This window comes from Euprymna scolopes, chromosome 6 (assembly GCF_053919585.1).
Source record: "Euprymna scolopes isolate OS-2025 chromosome 6, ASM5391958v1, whole genome shotgun sequence".
Taxonomy (NCBI): domain Eukaryota; kingdom Metazoa; phylum Mollusca; class Cephalopoda; order Sepiida; family Sepiolidae; genus Euprymna; species Euprymna scolopes.
The window spans coordinates 14946933-14969982 of NC_136487.1; the positions used below are offsets into that span (position 1 = coordinate 14946933).

Sequence of the window (23050 nt, forward strand, 5' to 3'; positions counted from 1 at the left end):
ATATAAGGTTGATTCTCCATTCTAAATTTAAAAATATTTGATTTTTTTTTTAGGTATCACATGTAACCCTATCACTAACCTGAAGTCAGTGTGGCAAGCTCCCTTCCCACAAAGACCCTCTTAAAATCACACATAATCGTCTAAAAAAATAAAAATAAAAAAAGCAGACCTAACCCTGAAAAAATGAAAATTTTACAGAATTTCTCATAGAAAATAACAATTGTCAATTGCCCTAAAATAAGGAATTACTTTACATTCATTTCTAAAATAATTTTCTTTATTTTTGTTTTTACTTTGTTCTGCAAGTTTTTCAATGTTTACACAAAAAGGTTGAATCTCATGTTTTGAGGGGAGGGGTAGAGAAAGGTGTTAATCTACAATGATACTAAAATAAATCTTATAATGTGTTCATTTTTGAACAGTCCTAAGTTTTAGATTTTAGTTTCTTGTATATAAAATGCATTACAATTGAACTTTGAGTTCTAACTTTTCTTTTAATGGATATATATTTTATGTGCATTTGCTGTAAATTATTTGGAAACCATTAATTTTTGGAGAATTTTTTGTAACCTATTCCTTTCATAAAAGTAGACTTTTTATAGGGCAAATTTAATTACTTAACTCTAGTGTTTTAAAAAATGTATAACATATTTACTGTAAAAATGAATAGCTGGGGCAAACAAATGCTATTTCAGGACTAAATTGAAAAGATTTTTTTTTTTTTTTTTTTTAAACAAAGCCAGAATTAATATTTTTTTTTATATAAGAAACTTATAACACAAAATAGTTTGTTAATACAAAATAGACATTTTATTTTTAATAAAACATGAACATAATTTTTGTAACACATTTCTGGAATTAAAATAAATGTAAGAAACTTATAATAACAAAAATAGACAAAAAACAAAAAATGAATAAAACATTAATGCATTATTGAAATGTGTGAATTTTGAGAATTTTTTTTTTCTTTTAAAATTTTTGTCATAAAGTCAAAACTTTTTTGTTTGTAATAAATGAATAAAAGTTGTCAAAATAAAATTTTAACTAATCAATCTTGGTAGTTTTTATTCATAGGAGAAACACTCCTTCAAAAATTTCAGAATTCGGGTTTTGTTATGAAAAGAAAAAAAATCTTTTTTTTTTTTTTTTCCCTATTTGGTCCTGAAATTACATTTGTACCCCCCCCCCAGTTGTATCGATGCACAAGTGTGAAAATTTCCAAACACGCAAAGCACAAAAATGTGACCCTGATATTTTTCCTTATTTTTGGTTGAAATCTTTAAAAAAAAATGTTAAATCTTTCTTGGGTCAATCTCTTTCTATGTATCCCATTATGGAAATATATTAATCAATTTTAATATTTGATCCCTTGTCAATGGAGGGACTGGACCTAATAATTCCCTCTCATTCGTCTGTTCATTTGTTTGCATTTTTCTCAATAACTGCGCCTTAGATTTTTAAAAATTTTGCCCGAACATTAGTTATGTTGAAAGTAAATTTTAGCCAGAATGGATTTTTCAGGATAACTTTAGTTTGCCCCCCAGTGGCCATTATAAGGGTAAAATTGTTCCCAAAATCGTTTGTCTGTTCAAACTTATCTCAATAACCACACCTGGAATTTTTTATTTTTGAAATTTTGCACAAACATTAGTCATGGTGGAAGTAAATTTTTCAGTCGGTTTGTTTCATGTGTATTTGCTAATAAATGGGAGACCACATTAATTTAAGAATGTCTGCAAAACTATGCTACTACCATTCTACTATTCCCAGCTTTAGGTATAAACACATCTTCACCGATTTCGTGAACATTTTTCATTTCTTTTTCTTTCTGGAGATAAGGTATACCTTGAAAATTTGAAAAACTTTTTTTAAACTCGCCCTAACCTCAAGTAAGGCATATCACGATTTAACATCATAATACAATTCTAATTGAACACATTTGGTAAATAAATTATTGTTGAAAATTATTGAAGTCTTTCAATATTGTCATTATTTCATCTCATCTCATACCCAATGGCGTTTTTCTACCAAACTGCATTATTATGGCCTTCAAACACAAGTCAGTATTTTAGTATGAATGCTTGCCATGCAAAAGACCTGTGCTTGTTATAATTTCTTTTTCTTTTTTCAGGCTGACCAAGACAAAGGGAATTTTCAAAAACTTGTAGACTCCATCAAAGAAAGCAAGAAGGTAAGATTAAACACAACTTCATTGAAAATATAACGCAATAAGACGGCACAATAAATGTGTCAGCATATTTCTTTGCAGATTGATCAGCTCATGCGAGAAAAATACTGAGGAATACCTTCACTGTCTGCGCTTGCTACTCTGATTACACCATCTTTTGATTTTGATACTTTTACCGATGCTTGTGTAGATTGGTGATCTTCAAACTACCATACTAACATATTTCAGGTGAAAACATTACATGTCCTATCGAAATTAGTGTAAATTCCAAAAATTATGAAAAATGATCCAGTAGATGTGTAAGATGTATTTAAAAAAAAAAAAAAAATTTCCAAATTAAATTCTGTTTAAAAATAAATAACAAACCTTTAATTAAATTCAAGACAAGGGAGATAAATCAGTTTCTCATACTGAATTGGTTGCACAACTCTTCCTCATTTAAAACTTGATAATTTCTATTTCTACTTATAATTTTTCTCTTGAATCATTTTTCATAAATTTTGGAATTTATACTAATTTCGACATGACATAAGTACATAATGTTTTCACCTGAAATGAGCTGGTTTAAAAGATCACCGATTTACACAAGCCCCTTTCTACATTTGTTTACTTCTTCCAGCAAAGGGAGACAATTTCTTCTTCATATCTTTATAGCTTATACCACAAGTGTAGACTACTGTTTATGATGGGCTCTATGAGAATCATATCGTAAATCCAAGCCTGTTTCGACTTAGAATAGAAACCCATAAACTTTTGCAGGGAAATTCACGGGGAGAGAGGGTAAAATCAAATTGTTGTAAACTCATAAAAAAAATATATTTGAGTACTTTTTCTTAGTTCTTTTTTTTAGATTTCCACGAGTACTGATAATTAACACGGCCTTCAATAAGTGCCAGGCCTTTTTACACACTATGCTCAATGCTTCGAGCATCCTCACATAATATATAAAAAATTTACAACAGTAGCTCCACTTTCGTGTTTCCAGGACAACTGCCAGATTTTGATGACCTTAGAATCCAACATTATTTTTTTAATACAACTTTTGCAAAATTTCACTTTATTCATCAATGTAGTAACCTTCTAGGGTGATACACTGATTCCAATGCTTTTAACAATTTGATACCGTTTCTGTAGAACAATTTGCCATTGGCATTAAAATACACTTCAGTTTCCAATATAACTTCATTGGAGCCAAATTACTTTTCCTGGTGCATGCTTTTGAAGTCTGCAAACAGCCAGTAATCCCTTAAAGTAGGTGCAGAAGCAAATCAAAATACTATGCATGTACTTTTGCCATTGTTGCGATCAATTCATGACATGATGTATTGTCTTAGTGAAAGAGAACTTTTTCTTCATTTGCCCCCCCCCCTTTTTTTTTTTTGACAATTTCTTCATTCAAATGCATCAATAATGCTATATATTCTTTCTTTCTCATGATAATTGATGAACAAAATACCTTGTACATTGTAAAGTACAAAGGCCAAAACCTTACCTGCTAATGTTTTCATCTTTTCGACAGCTTTTACCTGCTACTGTCCACTTAACTGATGATTTAATTCTAACATGAAATGTTCGATCCATGTTTCATCCATTGTGTCAGATATTGCTGCAGAAGCTTCTTTACTGGTGCATTGAAATGGTTGAGAATAATAGTATGAATTGTCAGTATTTTGTTTTTGATTAACGAAGAGATGCCGCATCCACTTTCTCATTGACATTCATACAAAATAATGAATATACCGCCTTCTCATAATTTCAATTTTACATCGATCAAAACGAGCTTGTACACATTGCCAAATTTTTAATGACCTGAGGGTTCAACATTATTTTTGTTTGTATGCCTGCGTTTAAAGTCCACATACCACCTTGTGTAACGTAGATGTTATTGTCACAAATAGATGAACAAATAAAGCAAGCAAATAAATAAAAATCCGGTTCAGCATTTTTTTTCTCTTTCTCAACAAAAGTTTTTATTACCATTATTTTTGGCACCACTTAATAAAAGTTTTTTTTCAGCAGTTCTCCTTCCTCTGACCGCGTGCCGGCTGCAGTCAGCCTGAAACTTCACACGCCCATTCTCTTTGTCGTTGTCTTTCTTTCTTTGTCCAATCACAGGTTGCATTTGCACCTCACCTCTTCTCTTGCACACTTCTTAATTTGCATATGCATGTTTTTATGCTCCTGCTGCTAATCTCTTTGCATGCTGCTGATATTTTCCACGTGCTCGCACGTACTATGTTACACATCTCTTGAAAAAAAAAAGAAAATTCTTTAGAAGAATTTAATTGAACCTGCCCGAGGGAATAAAAGAAAGCAAGAAAAGAAAACTCAAAAGTTCACACAAAACCTGAATAATTAAATTCAAATAAAAATGTTTTGATATATAGTCTGTTTGATATTTCCATTTTTGTACTTTTTCTGTCAGAAATTCTTTTCCTTATTTAATCTTACTTTTTTCATTTGTAAATACAAAGGAATTCTCACATATTCTTCCAAATATGTAAACGCAACATTTTAATACATTGAGGGGGGGGGGTGAACTCGGTGAACTGTTTAAATAGCAAAAATGTATTTTTTATAGAAATTTCACTCAAGCAGTTGAAGTATTTTACCTTGGTTGTGCAAAATACATTTTCAAATGTTAAAAATATTTTAGAAAGCCAGTCACACCATTGCAAGACCAAATCAGAATTTGCATAGTCTTTGATGTTTGTTGGTCCTGAGTCCAAAAATTCATCAAACTGAAACGCGATATTTTTATTTTAGTAATAAAGTCAGTTTATTTCTTGACAATCTTCATAACACATAATGTTAATTATGTTTCAACATACTTTTATTCATATTTGTATGTTTTTTTTTTTTTTGTCTGAATTCTGTCGACAACTTTCGAACTGTTTACAGAAAAAAATTTGTCACTATTGATACATCATTTCTATAACCAAGGACTGAACACCCCAAATGTTAATCTTTCTACCATGGTGGTAGTGCAAGATGCTGCACCTTATCGTCATGAAGAGTTTCAGTTTCAAAAGAAAAATATTTTCCATGTCAAGTGTTCTACTTGACTGTCACATTGCTTTGCTTGCGTTTAAAACTACTTAAAAATTTTAATATTTCAGTGTTTCGTATTTGAATCCACATAGCAAAATATCGACACACAAGCATCAGACACAGTGAAAAACCTTGCAAATGAAACCAAAATTATAAGTCGCTCATTACTACCCATGCTAAAAATGAACATGTTTTTTTTAAAAATTTTCAGTTACTTATTAAAAAAACAAAACAAAAAAAACATCAATGTCTTCATATTTAATAATCATATGGTATATACATTCAGAGATTACAGTTAGGATATCTGCAGTAGAACAGGCTTGCCTAAATCCGTATTGTTAATCGGACAATGGCAGGAGTAATCAAATTATAAACAGCCCATAAGCTTAGAACAAAATTACTATACTTTATTATCAGGGCTCTACATTGCAAGTAAAACAGTCGCATTTGCGAGTGATTTTTCAAAATGTCGACTAGAAATAATGAAACGCTTATCTTTTAGCGATTGCATTTCTTTCACTGATAATCTTCCAAGGCTCACTACTGAGTGAAAAATATCTTTTTAACTTTTTTTTTTTTTTTTAAATGAACAAAGTAAAATTATTTAAAAGTTTAATAGAATATACATTTTTTTTTTTTTTTTTTAAACGAAGGCTGTTTAAAAAAAACATCTGAAAAAATCAGAATATTTATACCTTCAAGTATCAACATAAAATTTGTTGTATATTTAGAATTACACTTAATTAAAAAACACAGAAAAATCTTTATGATGTACATGCTTGTCACAGAATGAAGATGTCATATTCTAAAAATCATGTGGGTTTGGCTAGTAACTTTTCTATTTGGCTAGTAGACGAAAATATTTAGATGTCTTAAGGTCAACTAAAGATAAATTTGTCTATAGAGTCCTGTTTATAGAAATAAAGTCAGATTTATTTTTATTTATTTCTTTTGTATTTATTTTAGTAGTTATATTTACTTTTTCACCCGCTATAATTGTTTAAACATTTATTCTAGTCTTGCAAAACCTCCAGCCAAGTTTGTTTTTACAATTTTAATTATTCATAACAATAAAACTGGAGATACCACTTAAACAGTCCAAACACAAACTTATAAAAAATATGTTCAAGTCAAAATAGTCTTTTCCAAATTTCTCTTTAAAACAAAACAAGCTATTTGCTACATTAAAATGAGTGTGAAACAGTATCTCCTATCATAATGCATAACCGACCAATATAACTAGAACATTTGTATTTAAGACTACAACAACATTGACAATCATGGACCCCACAAAACAAGAAAATTTGAAAGTCAGCAGACAAGAAGTGGGGGGGGGGGCAGGTGACTATCCGATTGGTGAAATATCCTTTACTTTTTTTCCAAGTTTTCCACTTGGCTGGGTTTGTTTTCAAATCCTTATTTGCGACTACATTTCTTTCTTTCTTTTATGTGTCTCTTTTGCGATTTTATTTTTTCCATGGTAGCGTTTATTTTTTCTTTCTTTCTCCATTTTGTACCCTTTTATGTTAAAAGACAAGCTCACAGCATCCAAAATAAATATAATGTAACGTAGCCGTTGCATCGCAAATGGACAAACAAATAAAGCAAAAAATAAATAAAAATCTAGTTCAACTTTTTTTTTTCTTAAAAGTTTTTTTATTACCGTTATTCCGAGTATGTGTTGCATTTTTTTCCCTCTTTTTTCCCCTTTCTCTTCTCGTTCACACTTCCTAATTTGCATATGCATGTTTTGCTGCTGCTGCTAATCTCTTCACATGCTGGCCATTCTTTGCTGCTGCTGATACTTTCCACGTGCTCACACGCACTATGTTACACTTGTTTGCTTGCATAGTATTTTTCCTCATCATCTTTATTAGCTTTACGGGAAGGCAGATTTTTTCCTTTGTTTTATAAAATATTCAACAGTAGCTTCACTTAACTGTAATTTGTAAACTAATAATCTGATTGGGATCAAATTTTGATGCATGCCTTTATAAAGATAATATAGATCTTTTATTAGTAACGCCATCTATATCTCATGCCCAGAACTTAGTAACGCCATCTATATCTCATACCCAGAACTTAGATCTGTTATACTATGTGCATAAGCAAAGTACACAGATACTACACTCTGATGTTACTGATTGGGAAAAAAAAAAAAAAAATAATAGTGTTATTAGGTTGGTGCAAAAATATCGTTTTTATATATATATATATATATATATATATATATATATATATATATATTAGTTGAATTTTTTGCACCAACCTAATAATTCTATCGACCTCCCCTATCTTTCCTTTGTTGCTATTTTTAGATAAAAGCATTTTTATTTTTTATTGCTCCCAATTTTATTTTCCAGTTAGTGAATATGAAATTTGAATAAAATTTTTTTTTTTTTTTTCTCTCATTTCAGGGTAAAACTGTCGGAGAATTCAGTAAGGATAAATTTCCTGGTGATTTCATGGATGCTTGGAGAGCGGCACTAAAAGGAGAAGATTTCACGAAAGTAATTTTCATCTTGATTTAAATTAAAAACAAAACTTTTTCACTTGGATTTTGGACACTGCCAGATGAAAAATATCAATAAAGAAAAGCTTTTTGTCTTGTCCTGAATTGCTTCTATATTAAAAAGACAAAATTAAAATAAAAGCGTATGAGAAAAATCATATTGCAAAATTTACGGAAATTAATAAAATAGTTTTATTTATTTTTAATCAAATTTTATGAGTAACAAAAGAGTAGCTCTCTTGTCTGCCTTTTTGAAAGCAAATAGAGAAACACTAAAAACACAACAGATAACTCATTAATTCAAACTTGCAAGATTTATATTGTAATATTTACAAATTCCCATTAATTACTTAAAAATTATTTTATTGATAAACTGATGAAATAGTTTTCTTTTTATGTAGTTTTTGGAATATATTTTCGTTTTGGCATGGGCTACATACATCAATCAGATTTTTCTTAATTTTTGTTTTTAGCATTGAATTCTGGACAGAATCTTTGTATCTTGATAATTTTCAAAATACTTTATATTAGCAAAGAATATGAACTTTTTTTTTTTATAATGTTTGACATAATAGCAATGAAGTTTTCTAACTTATCTCAACTTATTTAAAATAATTTTTAACAACTAAAATTAAAGATTATTTCTAAAACAACTACAAAATTTTAAGTTCAATATTTATAGTATTAACATAAAAAATTGCTTTGCTTTGCCTTTTAAGAATAAAATAAAGGTTATTTTGAATCATGAAAATAAATATTTTTTAATTGAATATTTTTTACTTTTTTGTTTTTATATTTTAGTTTAATTTCAAAAATGAAAAAAAAAATTAAATACATAACATCTGCATAAAAATATTAAATGAAATGATTTTCAAGAAAAAAGTAAAAGGAATATGTTTGTAGTCGTGAAAGTATAATTATAATATAATAATGCTTGTTAAATTATTTTTGTTAATTCAATAAACTGAAAAAGGAATGCCGAATTTGGATTTTGTTTTTTATGTCTAAACAATCATAAGGGCTGCCGAGATTTTTTTTTTTTTACATTTTCATCCCAAGTAAGGCACAGTGCCACTTTCATGTAAGAGGCTACTGAGACATGATTGCGAGGATACTATGTAGGGAGTTGAGCAGCAAGATGTCTTCTTACATTACACTTGAACTTCTGCATTTCAGTACAGTTAGAGAAGCAGGAACCTGAAAAGGAATTCCAAAGTCTAGTAGTTCTGGGGAAGAAACTATTAGAGTAGAAGGCTTTCTGACATCTGGGGGATCTCTGTGGTGTAGGGGTGGGATTTTGTTGTTTGTCAGGGATATTTACATTGAAGAGGTACAATGGCTTATAGTTCATCGGAGCATCTACCATTAAAATAATTGTAAAACAAGCAGAGGGAATGCAAAATTTCATCGATGGGAGAGAGGTTGAAGCCTAGCTAACAGTCCAGGACGTATTAGGTTGGCGACCCTTTTCTGAACCCTGTCCAGGAGTGAGAAACTAGTATCAGACGCACCAGCCCAAATGTGAGAACAGTACTTCATACATGGGCGAATGGTAGCTTTGTAGCACGGTAGAGAGAGCCCACCTTCCTCGCAACAGCTGCGGCAATGTTCTTGATGTATCTGTTCCAACTCGTGTTCCCTGTGAACGTTAAGCCGAGGAGTTTGAACAAAGTACTTTCAGATAATGTATCATTAGCCATAATTATTGGTGGTTGAGGTTTCTTGTAATTATTAAAGGAAAGAAGCTTAGTTTTTGCAGCATTGAACGTTACCATCCATTTTTGTCCCCATTTCATTACAGACTGGAGGTCTTCTAAGGTTTTTGCCATTGCCTTGGAGATGTATTCATTTGTTTTACCCTTATGCCTGCCATAAAGCATGGTGTCATCAGCAAATATACTCATCTCGGAGACTATTTTATCTTGGAGGTCATTTATGAATATTAGGAATAATAAAAGTTCAAGGATCGACCCCTGAAATACACCCGCATTTATATCATATTCTTTAGACATACATCCATTGAGGACAACATGGATTCTTCTCTTACTTAAGGATTTAATCGTCTTAAGTATTCGCCCAGTGATACCATATCTGATTTTCATGAAGACCATCGTGCCATACTCTGTCAAAAGCCTTAAATATATCTAGGGCTACTGCCCTACCTTCCCCTGCTTTATCCAATGTATGGTATATACATTTAGAGATTAGTTAGGATATCTGCAGTAGAACGGGCTTGCCTAAATCCATATTATTAATCGGACATAAGTTTAGCAACTTTAAGGTGCTGGACTAGAGCTTTTTTTTATTTTAAATAAAAAATTAAAAAAATTTTTTTTTATTCATGATGTATTCACTATCATTACCAAATGAAATTTTTTTTTTTTTTTTTTTTTTTTGTTCCTCCCAGGTGGATGTCAGCAGTTCATTAGCTGTGATTATGGCTAGTAAAGAGGAATCAGAACTAAAAACTATACAACGTGCCTGTCAGGTGACCTGTGATGTTTTTAACAAGTTTTTGAAAGAACAAGTTATGGAAATCATTGATGCTGAGAAAGTAAGGACGCTTTTTTTTTAAATTTATTTTTTTAAATCTTAAATTATTTTGCTTCTATGATAAACACATGATCAATTTTGTTTCTATGATAAACACAACAAAAATCATCTATAATCTCTTTTATCACAAAAATGTATTTTTAAACAACAAATGCATTAAAACCGTATATGATATTAGATGGAAGCTGATATTATCAACACATTTTAAGAAAACCTGGGGAAAAAAAACATTGAAACAAAACATTTTTTTTTTTTCTTTTTTTTTTTTTTTTTAAGGAAAAAACCTGAAAACTGGAAAAATAAAGAAAACTGGGTGGGATTGGGGTTTTTTTTTTTTTGTTTTTTTTTGTTTGAACCAATTTTTTTAAGGAAAAACCTGGAAACTAAAAAAAGAAAGAAAACTGGGTGGAATATTTTTTTTTTCATTTTAAAACATCCCGTTGGAGGGCATTGTCACACAACGCCAAAGTGGACGCAGAGGTGATAGCAGACATGGGTAGTTTTTGGTGATATGGAGATAAACAGAGCATTACCAAATGTTTGCCTCCACATAAACGCTAGGAGATATGTGTCCAAAAGCTTCCGATTGGTCCCGCATTCTATTTTTTTGCGTTGTTTTGCTTCTTCTACATTCGCTCCACATGATTCGTCATAGCCTTCGTTTTGGGATCTATGAAGTGAAGGTTGTGGTTCACCGTCAAATGGTGATACCCCTCTTCCCTCACTTTGTTGTATGTCTTCTAACAGTCTGATACGACCGTGGTCCCTGGCAGAATATATTGTTTTATTAATGGAAGGAGGGTTTCTGCATTCCGGTTTGGTACACTCACCAAGAAACCCTTCTTTTCGGTAGGGGTCGTATCCACCGAAGACTCAGACCGGTGTGAGTAATCTGCCAACGTTATGCTTTCTACGGTTAAACAAAGCCTCATTTATCTCCACCGTATGGCCTGGGCCCCCCTATCTGCCGGCGATTCCTTAGAAAATATTCCCCGCAAATATCTTTTAAGAAATTCTTCCAGTCGGCGATGGTGTGCGTTGAGCGAATTCCACACTCGCGCTGGAGGTCTTTTTGTGTTGCTCTCTCGAACGCCCACGAGTAGATCAGTTTTGTAATTATGGCAATTGCCAGCCTAAACTTTGCAAAAAAAATTCCTGCCTGGATCGAGGTAAAAACGTTCAGTATTTACCAGCCTGGCACCTCCAGGCATAACCATCGCTTACTTTGCTTCTTGCAATACGAGTGCATCTTGTCCACAAGACGTACACACGTTTTCGTCAGTGCTAGTAATTTCCTATCCTGGCAAAATCCCAGGACAACTGCTGGTGTTTTTAACTGCTCAGCTAATTCTCTAAAATTCATGTTTGTTTTTTTCCTTATGTGAAAGTACGCAAATGGTGATTTTTTTTTTTTTTTTTTTTTTTTTTTTAAACTCACATGGAGAACCATCATGCTCAGCTTTGTTACGTCAAACGGCTTAATTTCTTTGGCGACGCTCGGCTTACTCCGGCTGTTGACGCCATGTTCCGGAGAAAGCCGGGTGTGCACTGAGTTAAGTCCGGATGACTCTCTGTACCTTTTTCAGATCTATCTTGTTGAACTCCGTAATGTTTCTGTCGAACTTGAAAATTTGGATGGAATTTCGAACAGAATTCTTTATTCATTTCACAGGAGTAGCATGTTCTCGTTCTGTTAGCCATAGCATCGGGTTAGAGGTTCTAAATTCCATCCAAATTCCCCGAGTTTGGCAAGATACACCTGAAGAAAGTCAGATGTTACATCGACTGAAACCTTGCGAAAATGACACTAAAGATGAGAATAGTAGCCCGAAGATTCCAAGTAATACGAATTCAGTTCTAGGTTTGTGTGCCACAGTTTCCTTACAGCAGATGCTAATCATGGCCACTTGTTCTATTTCTCTGCACAGTTACCACAAAAGATAGAACTTGTAGTTAAGTGTTAGGACTGTATGTACAACGGAAAAAAAATATATCAGCTAGTGAGTAAAGTATGCTTCAAAGGTATGGTGGCAGGGTGCAGAAAAAAGGCAAACCACCAAAATGGCTGCATGATAATGTGTGTTCTTCCAAATCAATTAACTGAAGACTCTAATGAAGAACAGGCTGGTTTAAGGGGAGTTAACTCATGATAGATCGTATCCTGATGGTGTATGTAAAATGTTTGATAGTGATAATCAAATATAATTAGCGGTATATTTGTATGTAAACAGTGTTTGCTTTTGCAACATGGGTTCTTTTAATCGACCAAAGTTTGAAGAAAAATTTGTACAGGGAGGAGATAGTTGAAGAATATAATGGGGGGAGGGGAGTAGTTATAGCATTTGTTAATCTGTATAAAAATATTTTGTCTTAAATGTGAATGAAACGATTTAAAGACTTATTTGTACATTTTATCATCGGTACAATTAAGCTTTGGTAAAATGTAAGAATGCAGATTTAGCAATCGTGTCCACAATGACGCTTGCTTAAATAAAGTTGAAAGGGAAAAGATAACAAAATACCAAGATCTTATGTATGACATGAAAAGAAACTGGAATCTTAGGAAGATCATCATTCTAGTAATTATAGGAGCAACTGGACTCATGAAAAAGAATTTTAAGAACTACCTGGCAAATATACCTGGTGAACCAAGTGCTAGAGATTCAAACAATTGCACTGAAAAAAAAAGGTCTCTCTGTTGGGATATGAGATAGTGAGTGAATGCCTGGCATCCAGTAGGATGCTCCGTTCCCAGCTTGAACAAAATAAGAAAATAAAATAAAAAAAGAAAATCTTTCCACGATATCCGATTACTCATAGCTTTGCTTCCATACCCTAAACCTGTGATGCGAAATTCCCAAGGTGTCATTTTGTAACATGTGATTGTTTAAATCTGGTCAAAACGACACCATTTAATAGTTGATCTTGTTACACCATGCTTGACCAATTCTTTGTCTCTTGAACATAACAAATATCTTGCCAATGTGTTTCTTGTAGTAAGACGTGTTGGCACATCTAGTCTTCAAAGTAGTTGTCAGAATTGTCATGATATCATGTTGAGTTTTTTTTTTTTTTTTTTTTTTTTAAATTTCTTCAGCTGTTGTAAAAGATATCTTTCTTTATCGTTGGATGTGGTTGGACAAAATAAAACTGTGCACAATATTGCATTTTAATATTTTCTTCTAAATTGCTTACAGTTATCTCTTGGGAAGGAAAAGTGTCCCCGAAAAAACATTTGTTATTATTGACAATCCAAGGGAAAGATCAGACTAGTTTTGCTATGTTAGTTTCCTGCTTGTGGCATCATTTTGTTTTAAACATCAACTTGAATTCTAGTAGAAAATTACATTTTTTAATATAACACATCCCGTGTTTAATATTGCTATCAGCTAATGGTGAAGAGCTCAAAGTGAACGATAATATCAACACATCATTTCAAACTTGATTCAAAACACCTTCAAAGGTGTTTTTCAATCGAAAATCAAATCAACCAAATTTTAAAAATGAAATTCTTTTTAAAGTTTTTCGTACATGGACGCTAAATATTAACAAAAAAATTTTTTTGAATCTGTATTTTCCTATCCTTTTTTTTTTTTTTTTTTTTTTTTTTTTACATAGGAATCACCACTTATCAAGCAAGGCCTGGAGGCCACTCGAGGATAAGGGTTAATCAGTATACATAAGGCAATGGGATTATAGCGTAGTAAACAAGTAGTGGAAACTAAGATAAATATTAAATTTTCTCTTTTACTTGATGGGTTTAATGTGTGATTACATTTTAATTTAAAAAAAAAAAAAAAATTTTTTTTTTTTTTTTACAATAATCTATTATTAAAATGTTTGTCACATTTATATTCATTTTTAGTTGGTAAAACTGAAAAATCTAAACTTTAACATGACTGACAAGAGTCATCTTAAGTTTCACTAGAATCAAATTTTTTTTTAATAAATTTAAAGTAAGACTGAATTCTTTTTTATGCTTGTAGAAAGTGAAACACTCCAAGTTAGCTGATGGCGTTGAAGCAGCTCTACAGAACAAAAAATATGTCAGTGGTGTCGACACTTCTCAGTTAGACATGTGCTATCCAGCTATCATTCAAAGTGGAGGAAAATACAGTCTCAAGTTCAGTACAGTCAGGTAAGTTTTGATGACAGTAAACAGAAAAACTGAAATATTATTCAGAAATAATTAAAAAAATTTTAATTACAGTAAACAAGCGCAAAACTGCATGTTTAGTGAGTTGCATAGATGCATGCTACAGACAATAGGTAGTGGGGAAAAATATCTTATTTAGGATTAAGACAACCTAAGAAATCAGCTGGCTCTTTTGAAATAATGTTTTGGATACAAGGCTCTATGCCACTTGAAACTTTACAAAAGTAATGTTCATTTCAGTTAAGAGACAAAGTTCAATAGATTTATGTTCAGTGATAAAACAGCCATTCATTTACATTTCTCTTATGTCTTTCAGTCTTCACATTCCATAAATTATGTTTCTGACAAAAGGGGAAGAATTTGCTGTTTTCTGGATCACAATTTGTTTAACCTTTATCGTTTTTAGCTCCTAACATCAAGTGGCTTCATGGCTTGTCTTAAGCGATTGGCGAGCTGTTTGGTGTACCACAAGTGCAATTAATGTATATTTCAGCAAAATGGGCAGAAAGAGTTGATTGGCTTATTTCTGTCTCAGAAATCAAGCTAATGGACTGTTTATGTTCAGTAGGAGGATATGTTTGTCTTGAATTTCAGTAGAATAAAATGGCAATCATTGTTTTTCTTTTCAAGATAAAACATTGTTACTCGTTTTAAACTAGGTTTGTCGTTCTGGTTGAAGGGAAAATCTTTTTGTTATACAACAGTGACAGAAACTACATGATTGACAGTGCGACTAGTGTCTGAATTAAGCACAGTAGTTATTCAGTAGAAAAAAAAAGATGATCTAGTTAATACATACAAAATAAGTGAACGATAGTGAATACACACAAATGCATGTTCAAAGGGTTACCTGGCATTGCCTGAGGTTCTGGTTTTTTTTTTTGTTTTTTTTTCATCTCCTTGATTGTCATCTATTATTACTCTCTCCTTTTGCTTTTCACCAAAATTTTATCACAAACGCCTTCTACTTATCAGAGCTTCTTTACTCAGTCTCCTTATGAACTTTCTTTCACTTCCTGCTATGGTTTCTTTTCGCTTAAGTGTTTCTAGTACATTTTTAATTTTAATTACAATTTTTGTTTTTCCAACCAATTTATTTTGAATGAAACAGCTTTTGGTCTTGTGTATCTGCTGAGAAATAGTTTTGTTGTACTTATTGTTATAAAAAAAAACTTTTTTATTCTTTTTGCTTTTTAGTGATGATGAAAATATAAAGTTTGACACCATCATTTGTGCCCTTGGCGCTCGCTACAAATCTTATTGTTCGAACATAGTGCGCACCCTGTTAGTAGATCCTCCTGAATCCTTACAAAAAGATTATGAATTCTTACTTACATTAGAAGATGAAATTCTGAACAAATTAAAGCACGGCAAGTATTGAATCCCTTTTTCGTGTAATCTTTTTGTTTTTAAAAAAATATTGTGCTTTTACTTTTTTTAAAATTTTTATAGATTTGCCAATGTAATTTGCAAACCATCATTTCAAAAGCTTAAAATTTGACAATTTAAATGTTGTAAATATTGTATATCATATATTGTAAACCTATATCACATCTATCCTAAATGATGACTCTAATTTGTACAGCCAGGAACTATATTCAGTTAAACATTGAGGTCTGGCAAATCAGAAAAATCCCTGAGTTAAAAGTCTGCAGCAAACAGTGTTTGATTAGATTTCAGTTCCTGATATTAAAAACTTCTTGTTTTGGTTTGCTTACTCATGTGGTTTGTCAATTTTTGTAATAATTTTTATTTATTTGTTTGTTAGGTGAAAGTACAGAATAATTAACTAATCCTCTAAGATTGAGGGTACGGTAAATATTTTGTACTTTCATGAAATAATAAATTTAGAAAACTGGAACTCTTGCCAGATATTTAATATCTGAAACTAAATCTGACCCTACATTTTTGCAACAAACTTTTGAGTAGGACAATTCTTCTGGTCCTATTAAAAATATAGTATTACTAAACCAATATTTTTAAAGAACTATTGAACCTAATCAAAACCATGTGCAGTTCCTATTTGCCTCTCCGTAAAAAAATTTTGGTTTGGAGGTGAGAAAAAATCATAGACTTGAAAAGGAGCACTCTGAATATAATTTCCTCCATTAAAATGGATTGATCTTTCTGATCAAGGACAGCATAGATAGTACATTTTGATCCTAGCCCAACGGCAGAGTAGTAAAGTGTTTAATTTTTTATAAGAATTTGGTCTGTATATAAAAACCCTCCAACAAAGCTGTTTATAGAGGAACTTATTTTGCCGAATGTTTTAATGCTTACACCTAATATATCTGCATTGCTTTAACTATCAATATTCCCAAGATTCATACTTATAACAAAATTTATAAATTTCCCTGTTGAATAATTTGCCAACAAATGCCGATTTCTCGGCTTTAAAATGACCTTCGTTCTCTCTATATAGGCAGTGGATACCTCCTGTAAGTCTGCATTCACTTGTAATTGTGAAGCAAGAGTTTCACAATCCGCAATGATACCTCTCCTGAGTCGGCACTGCCTGCACTTCAGTGGGAAGAAGCTGTGCAGGACGATTTGGAAATGATGCTGAGATAAGCAGAGAGCACATACAGCACCTGATATTCCCAAATGGTCACTCATGGTCAAGATACTTATCTTCGGTGACCTAACAGGAACTGGTGTGTTAGAATGATTATGTCGTATATTAAATGACCAGAAAAATTAACATGCTACAAAATAATCTTTAGAGAAATTATGTTTAATGTGTGATTTGTTCATCGTGGTCACCACTTTGTATAGAATCAACCGCACTTTTGGTACAACTGCTAATCTCAGTTAGTGTAATGGCTGCCACAAGACAGAACCTCAGTTTTCCTTCCCGATACATGTCTCAACGAAAACTGACGAGTTGCATGAAGTAACATCACAGAGATAAAGACGTGTTCGAGACGTGATGAGAGAAGTCTGTGTTTGGAAAAAAGTGTGTTCCAAACGTGGGTGATGTCACAGTAAAAACGAATAATCACACGCGGTCTGAGAAGGAGAAATGAACTGTTTAAAAGATTTAGAAAAAAATATATTGCTGGAAATACCAGATATAAAGGCTTTTTTTTTTTTTTTTTTTTTGTTAAAAAGGAGTCAAGTTTTTTTCCTGTCCTCTGTTTCTTTGATAACAACTATGTTAGACATGCTAATATAAGCCAACTTAGTATTTCATTAATGTAACTTAATTTTTGATTTGATATACTTAGAAAATACCCGTCCCAAGAGAATCTCAACTCTTTAAGTGCAATTAAAATTTTAAAAAGATCAACTATTCTATTGTGGGATATTTATCTTAAATTGCAATAATTTGGGGGAAACACAAGTTTTTGATATAGCTCCTTCAACCCCCATTCATCTATTTATTTTTTTTTGTCTTGTCATCTTTTATATTTCCATTTTTCTATGTTTTCAGGTACAAAAGTTAATAGTGTTTATGATGCTGTTGTGGATCTAGTAAAGAAAGAACGTCCAGACCTTATGAACAAGCTGACCAAGAACTTAGGCTTTGTCACTGGCATTGAATTCAGGGAAGGATCAATGCTCATAACGAACAAGACCCAAATCACTGCCAAAAAAGGTCAGTGTCTGTTAATCAATTTATGCTTGCATTTATTTATAAAACCTGTAATACTTTTAATATAATAATTGTCTAACATATACATGTAAGTGTGCCGGATTTTCTACTTCAAGGCCATCCCAATTATTACCAAGGGTAAGGTTTATTATTTTTCCGTAAGAAGTGAGTGTTGGACCCTCACCCAGGCCCAACGACGTAGCAATAATTAGATGGATATGCAACATGAAGCTGGACCAGATCCAGAACATCGAGCCAGACAGTCTACTCAATGTTCTAATAACATGTCCAAACTGTCTCTACTAGTTTGGGTTTGTGAAAAGAATCAAGGGCTTTATCAGCCAAAAAAAAGTTGGATGCTCTAAGACATGGAAAGAAACCATCAGACGTAAACAGTGGCAATGTGTATATACAGGGTGACCCCCAAAAAATAAAAAGCTAAATGGAGGCCATCTAGAACATATGCTGTACAACGGAGAAAAAAAAAAAAGGCCAAACACCCTAGTGTTTTGATGTGATGTTTTGAATATAATAAACTAGTTATGACCAAAGTTTCATTTCATTCGAACAAAACACTAAGAAACCAGGTCTAATTAGAGTTGGGACCCGTTTTTTGGGGTCACCCTATATTACCTAATTATAATCAATGGTTCCCATATTGCGTTAGATTCTATACTAAACCAGCTTCGTAGTTGATCATTGCCCGACATATGTGTCGCTTCTTTGAGTAATCTTACTATCCACTCAAGATGAGAACGGTAGTCCAAAGAATTTAAATGATATGAATAATTATTCAGACACAAAACTGCAATCTGTATGTTATAAATATCGAGACTTTGTTTTCATTTCATTATACAGTGACATTTTAATAAAAAAGAAGGTGAGTCGTTAACAAAATTCATTTCTGCAATGGATTGTCAATTAAATAAAGAATAATATTGTTACATTTTTAATAACAAAATAAAGAATCCAAACGCAAATTCTATGAATAAAACTTAGAACTGCCAAACTGTGGAACTCTGTTCCACTCTCCTGCTTTCCACTAACTATAACATGATCGTCTTCAAGTTCAATGTTAGAAGTTCAAATTCTGCCCAATTTCTGCCATTAATGATGACTATCCTGTTGTCTTGGTAACCACCATACACTCATTAACCCTTATGCTAAAATGTCCTTCAGGCCTTGATAAGTGATGATTCCCTTGTAAAAATAAATTTAAAAAAATAGACACTGTCAGTCTCCAAAATTGTGATCACTGCAGACTTAGCATAAGGATAGCTAGACAGCGTTGAACATCTTGTAAAAAGAAATATGAACTTGGGTAGTTGGTGAGACTGAAATGTAAATTGCATCGAATATGAACAATTGAAATTTCATTTTCATTTCTTCGTTGAATGCACATGTACATTAACGACAAACAACTCGTTTTTAGAGAGATAACGTATCCTGTTCATGAGGAGAAAAATATTTTTCTTTCAACATCAAATCGAAATTCAATATGGAAGCTAATTCTGCTAGCAGTAATAAATCTAATATGATGCTAATACATTTCTTTTCATTCAGATAAACATTTCATATTTTATTCAGATAAAATTTGTTGTGTTCAGAAAAAGATATGAAAACTTTTAATGTTCATTTTGTTCATGTGACCAACCCTCCAGCCTCTACAGACAAAACTTATCAGTTTTTCCTCTTAGGTGCACACATAAATTGGAAAATTATTTGATGATAAAAGGAAAAAAATGAAACAAAAATAATTTCCATATTGATTTTCTTTTGTTGATTTAGCAGTAGTAAGGTATCTTCAGGATTAATGACTTAAACATGTTAGAAAATGAAGTTAGAAATTTTTTCCCACCTAAAATTATATAATAATTAGCTTAGCACTTTTAGAAATAATCTTGGCAAGAAAAAGAATAACCAACAAATATATATAAAACATTAAAAAAATATCTTTTTTAATTTTATTGTACAATATTATCCCGAAGGAATATTATTTCTAACAATAACTTTCTTCCTCATAAGCGAGAAAATTTAACTATTTTGGGCATGAATTTGTGCCACCATAAAAATTATTAGTGAGAAAACCGTTATTATCTACTGAAACATTGTGTGTATTATATTCTGTTGAGGATGCGTTTAAGTTATCTTGTCTTTGGAAGGATAGGTATAATCTTTTATATTGGCTAGGTAGGTTTCCGACATGTCACACAGATCTTTGAAAAAAAAAAAAAAATTATTTTGTATATTTAATTTTCTTCCCTTTAGGAATGGTATTCAATGTTAGTGTTGGCTTCTCAGATTTAACTGCTGGAGATCGTACATCTGCACTTTTTATTGGAGATACTGTTTTAGTTAATGAGGTGAGTTTTTTTTTTTTTTCTTGGTTTGTTAAAAAATTATTATGGGTCGTTTACTATTTGTAACCATGAATGCCGATGATAAATATTCTTTTATCGAGGCAGCCCATTTCGCCATGATAATGTCAAAATCTAACAAATTGGTGTTTCAATGTGATGGGGGGTGGAGGCAAAACTTTGTCCATTGGCAACTGGAGAATATGCTGACTACACGTTAGAAAAGGTATACAACTGCAACAGATTTCACCTTTTTATTTGATTTTTACTAGCCAAACAATATAAAAGAATTCTTGATGCTTATTTAGAATTGCATTTATAATGAAAATTTTAACTAAAGAAAATACAGAAAAGTCCTTATGATATATGGAACAAAAATGGCATATTCCAAAAATTATGTGATTTGATAAAGTACTTTTTTTGTATAAAGAAAATCGAATTTTGTGACTTAATGCAAGAGAAACCAGTTGCCATATTTGATTCAAATTGAATTTGAAATTCACCCCCCCCTCCTCCTTCTCCGCCTCCTCCTCCCTGCTAAAAATTGGAAAATTTAGTTTTCTTTTTTTAAAAAAACCTATTTGATCAGGTTTTTAAAAAAAAAATTTTTTTTTTTTTGGAATATCACATCTTTCAGTGACACCATAAAAGTTTTTGTTTTTAATTTTTGTTTTCCTAAATAAGTGCAGTTCGTAAAACAAAAACACATATACAAACTAAAATATATCCTATAAATATCCTTAAATGTACCGGGTTTATACAAAAAACCAATCTGACAAAATGACATTGTCATTAAAAATGTCTACACGTCTGCTGGTTGTAGCCGTATCTTGGTGATATTTAACCACAAAGATTGAGATATCATTCCACTTGTTGCATATTTCTTTCAATTCTGTTAGTGCAAATTTCTCTATCACTATCTTTTTAAATTCAATCCTTGTTTGTATAGTTTTTTTTTTTTTTTTTTTTTTTTTTTTTTGCACTTGCAGCAGCTTTACTGCTTTCATTTCTCTTTTCTTTCTTTTTATCATAAAAATTTTTTAATTTCTGCTTTGTTGTTCAAATAACCAGTTTAGCATCATTTGAAGACTTTAGAAACAGAAATCCATGTTTTTTGTACAATTAACAAGTGTCGTCCTGACCTAAGTTCGCTTTGTTCATGTCACCTCGAAACCCTGATTTTTTTTTTCTTTACTTTTTGGACACCTGGTACTTCTGTCATCCCTACACTAAAAAGGGTTGACCAATCGAACTGAAGGGTTCTGTTTCTATGCTGGTTTGCTAAAAATAACTACCGTCTAGACAGTTGTATGGGTTACCATGATGCCATTCTAAAAATAACTTGTGGCAAAGTTCACACTCTTGTGGCGATGCCGTCAGGTGGGGGTGAATTATCACACTACACTTCACAAATGTCATGCACAAAACCGCTGACCTGATCTGACGAGTATGAATCACAATGTTCGACTGAGGAACAGCATTCTAACTCCGAAATTTCGTTTGACTAAGGCCAGAAAATCTCTAATTTTTGGTTCAAACACTGAGTTCTTTGACCACAGAAGCATTCACCGACTGAGGTATTACTGTATGTGTATAGGAGTGTGTGTGAATGTTTATTTTTAAAAACTTTTAATTTTTTTGTATTTTATTTTTTATTTTACAAAAATTAAAATATTTGTTATTTTTTTTGTAATTGTCCTTATGAAACCTGTGTAATGTCCTGAATGGTAAAACTATACATATAACTATTTGATTTTTTTATCTTATTTATTTTTTTTTAATTTTAAAAAATCATTAGACAAGATTATGCAAAGAAAAAAATAGATTTAAAACGAAAAAGGAAAGAAATCACACATTTTATAATTCTTAAATTGGTGTCGATTTTATAATCAGTTTTAATTTCTTGTCTTCGTTAATCATGAAGCAAATTAAATCTTAATTCTTTTTCGTACTTGTTTCACAGGATTCTGCGGCTACGTTGCTGACAACTCTGAAAAAGAAAGTCAAACACATTGGTATCTTTCTAAAGGTAAATTTATTTCCTTTTTTTTTTTTGTATAATTTAAATTCTTACACAAGCAATTTTGTAAAGTAATTTTAAAACAAAAATGTTTCATTTTGTTTCTACTGTTTAACAGACTAATTTTTGCCTACCTGACTCTTCGTGTCAATTTAAATCAGAGTTATTCCCCCTTGCAAATTTTGACTTTTTTTTTTTTTTTTTTCTGAAAGACATAATTAAAAAATATTCCCACATTATAAATTGTTCGGACAGGATTATATAATTTTTAAAATAACTGTAGTGAGGTACATTAGTATGCTGCCAATAAAATGATACAAAAATAACTTAGTTTGCAAAATTTAATATCAGCTTGAATGCTATTTTCAAGATAACTTTATATGTTATATGAAACTGCATTCATAGCTGTAAAGTGTGAACCAGAGTGATCTCCCTTTCATTTTAAAATCACCTCGCTTGCGTTATGAAGTTAAATTTTTTAATGAGTTAAAATATAAATTACCGTGGCTTGTTTAGATTGGCGACCTTTTAAACCAACGCATTTCAGGTGAAAACATTATGTACTAATGTATCATGTTGAAATTGGTATAAATTACAAAAATTACAAAAAAATTA

At 31.6% G+C, this 23050-nt stretch overlaps 1 protein-coding gene across 1 annotated transcript in view; it reads left to right on the plus strand.

The window, feature by feature from the left end:
* LOC145277528 (FACT complex subunit SPT16-like) overlaps positions 1 to 23050 on the plus strand; it is a 119174-nt gene that overhangs the window by 53826 nt on the left and 42298 nt on the right. The window contains exons 4-11 of the mRNA XM_080128975.1: positions 2132 to 2191; positions 7657 to 7749; positions 10159 to 10305; positions 14291 to 14442; positions 15658 to 15830; positions 17897 to 18061; positions 20327 to 20421; positions 22379 to 22444. Of these exons, the coding sequence (XP_079985101.1) occupies positions 2132 to 2191; positions 7657 to 7749; positions 10159 to 10305; positions 14291 to 14442; positions 15658 to 15830; positions 17897 to 18061; positions 20327 to 20421; positions 22379 to 22444 (951 nt within the window). The remainder of the gene's footprint in view (positions 1 to 2131; positions 2192 to 7656; positions 7750 to 10158; positions 10306 to 14290; positions 14443 to 15657; positions 15831 to 17896; positions 18062 to 20326; positions 20422 to 22378; positions 22445 to 23050) is intronic.